Source organism: Trypanosoma grayi (genome assembly GCF_000691245.1).
Source record: "Trypanosoma grayi strain ANR4 Tgr_1437_V1, whole genome shotgun sequence".
Classification (NCBI taxonomy): Eukaryota; Euglenozoa; class Kinetoplastea; order Trypanosomatida; family Trypanosomatidae; genus Trypanosoma; species Trypanosoma grayi.
The window spans coordinates 1-3,366 of record NW_008827055.1 but is presented as its reverse complement, the minus strand read 5'-3'; the positions used below and the strand labels follow the sequence as shown (position 1 = coordinate 3,366).

The 3,366-nt window shown below is 48.2% G+C and overlaps 1 protein-coding gene across 1 annotated transcript; it reads left to right on the top strand.

The window, feature by feature from the left end:
• On the top strand, positions 1–386 carry DQ04_14371000 (hypothetical protein; the record flags this gene model as incomplete). The annotated part of the gene is made up of 1 exon (XM_009317126.1): positions 1–386. A coding segment is annotated over one exon (386 nt), but the record flags the coding sequence as incomplete, so codon positions are not given.
• Positions 387–3,366: the final 2,980 nt, after the last annotated feature.

Sequence of the window (3,366 nt, the reverse complement as noted above, 5' to 3'; positions counted from 1 at the left end):
AAGAGGTGTGGAGGGAAACGTGGATCCGGCTCACACACACTCCTTCACTCGTGTGTGGACACAACAGCACTGCTTCTGTCTTTCGTCCCTCTGCCCTCTTGCCGCCCCGCGCATTCGGTGGGAGGGCGGCAGCGGACAAACACGCCGCCATCGCCACCCTGCATCGCGTCCGTCACTCGGCGTTGTGCACTGTGCCTCTGCCTGCTCCGCCTGCTTGGCTCCGCCCCACTCGGCGGCTTTATCTTCGTCCTGGCGCGTCCCCGCACTGTGAGGCGTTGCGCCGCGCACCCCCCAGCGAGTTAATTATAAGCGCACGCCCCGCCGCCGGCCCCGCCTCCCCCCACACGCAGCGGGGCGGGGAGTCCCGTCGGCGGGAGCGCGAGTAACACAAGAAACAGAGGGAAAAAGGGAAAAAGGGGGCGGGTGCTTCGATTTATATACATGCGGCCCGAAACGCCTGTTGCCAGATCGGCCGCTGCTTTCCGTCTTCTTCCACCGCCCCCTCGTCGATCGCATAGAGAGGCATACACACACGCACAGACACACACATACGCGCAGATAAAGATATACTTTTTTTGGTTTTTCGGTTTCTGTCGAGGTGTGCCTCAAAAAGATATTCATATAATTGATCATGCCCCCCCCCCTGTAAATCACATCCATGCATGCACGTTCACGAGCCAAGATCGGCACTTCAATCGTCATAATAAGTCAGATAACGCATAAGACCTGTGTATACTCAGATATAAATGTTTGCTTTTTTGTTACCGTATGTTTCTTTGGTCAGGTATGTATGTATATATGTGTATGTATGCATTGGTGCGTGTGTGTGCATCTCCCGTCTTCCGGTTGTGCCCAGCGCCTCCGAGGCTGGCAGTAACGGTGCGGCTACTGCTGCTGCTGCTGCGTCGACGCTTACGGGTCACAACCGCGCACTGTCGCTCCGTACACACACACACACACAGACATACATATATGCAGACCCGCAGCCTCAATCACTGTGATAAGTAAGGAGAGATAAATAGAGAGATACCGTCATTCCATTTGCTGTTGTTGTTGGCATTGGGGAGATTCATACTTGCTGCTCTCCTATTTTCCTCCTCCTCTTGGTTCTGCTTGTGCTGCTGTCTTCTTTAACTTCATTCGTTTGTTTTTGTTGTTGTTGTTTTTCCTTGTTTTCGAAGTCTCCCAGGATGACCCTACGACTACACCGCCGCGCTACAGTCATCGGCACCGCCGTTGATGTATAAAATATATATAGATGTATATATATGCCCACGGCCTCACCCACACAGAGTCGCAGTTACGTATGCGAATATTCCGCCAACTTCTCAGCCAACACAGTAATGAATGCAACCACCACCAAACCCCCCACCACCCACACACACACAGACAGAGGCGTGCATATACACAGTGAATGCAGTACAACGCCACTACGGCGCCACTCTAATCACAACAAGAGAGAGGGAGTATGTGCGTGGGTGTGTGTGTGTGTGTGTATGTATGTATGTGTGGGTGTGTGGGTGGGTATTATCCATCACCGCCCCCAGTACGTTCTTTTCAGCATATATACCTCGTCCACACAGGTTCTGGACAGCGAGAGAAATATAGATATCTACATGCATACATACATACATACACAGAGAGAGAGAGGGGAATATACACACCTATGCATGCGTGCATCGTACACACACACACGCATGCATGCAAGAACATGGTCGAGCAGTACACCAAGACTGAGTGACTCGATCATGTAGAGAACAAACAAAAAAGCCAAACGAAAGTGACACCACGTCTAAGAAGAGGTAGAGAGGTGTGTACGGGATATGAACAAAAACAAAGGAACTGCACCCGCATATCAATAAAAGAGCTCAATGAAAAAAAAGGCACGGCAATCCCAAACTGTGATACCACCACCACCACATACACAGTCAAGGAGGAATACACAACACACACACAGACACACAGACACGCATACGTGTTTTGCCTTCACTCCACGGCACCTCTTCGTGAGGAGAGTTGCGTGCCTGCCAATTGCCCGGGCGCATCTCTGCGTGTGTGTGGGTGTATGTGTCCGTGCATATACTTGCATGTCCGTGTAGAGAAGGGTGTGTGTATGTGTAAGGTCGAACCCATTTTTTTTTTGTTATTATTATTCACTGCCCCATTGGCGACGTCACGATTAGCGTCGGGAGGAGTGCAGGCGAGAGATACGCTGCTGCAAAGCCATGAAAAAGAAAAAGGAAAAATCGCGCAGAACACAAAGCTCAAACCAAATCAAAACACACACACAGAGAAACAAAAAAAACAATGTGTATCGAATGTGTGTTTTGATTTGTTGTTGTTTTTTTCCTTGTTGTTGTGTTGGTCCAGTGTTCGTCCGTATGTTCCGATTACGTCTAAACATACAGCACATAAAGCACATGCATACATACATCCGCACGTGTGCGTGCACATAGTCATGCGTCTATATATATATAGAAATACGTATAGTTGTATAGAGGCTAATATACATACACACACACATATATATATATAAGTATATATATGCACGCCTATGAATATACCACGCTTCAACACCTGCTGCCTCACGCAGACGGTGTTCATGCATATTTATACCCACACGCGTGCATAAATACTTGTGCATAATGCCGTACGTATCCATATGTATATATAAGTATATATATATGTATATCGTGTACCTATACGTACACACGTGGATGTATGTACAGTCCATGTCTCTGATGCATTTTACATTCACACCGAGTAGGGAGTGAGAGGAGTCACGGAAGAATGACCACAGGCATCCCCCGTGATGCCTCCGTGTTCTTCGCACTGATAAGATTTTCCCTCTCGTCTTCTTTTTTTTTTTCACCCTTCTGTTGTTTGTTTGATTGTTTCGGTCTTATTTGTTTTTCTTTTTGTTTTCGTGTGTGTGTGTGTGTCCTCACTTTTTTTTTTGTTCTTCGCTCTCGCTCCGCTCGCCTTGCCGTGGCATTATCACATTGGCCGCGTGGCGGGCCCTCCGCCGACACACACACACACACACACACAAAGGCGGCGGCGGCGAGGCGTATGAAGGCGCAAAATGACAGCAACGAAGTCAAAGGCAACGGACACAAACGAAAAGGAAAAGGGGGTGGTGGCGAAAAAGATGTTTGATTGTGTTCGTTGGATCATATGGAGCTGACGGCACTGTCTCTGTCTCTCCCACTCTCGCTCTCTCTCTTTGTTACCCCATGCCGACGTCAGCCTCTGACTGTTTATTTGGTTGCCCCGTCCAGTTGTTGTTTTTTTTTCTGTTTTTTTTTTGTTTTGTTTTTATTTTCTTTTCGTTTTGTTTTGTGTTTGTTTTTCTTTCGGCCATTA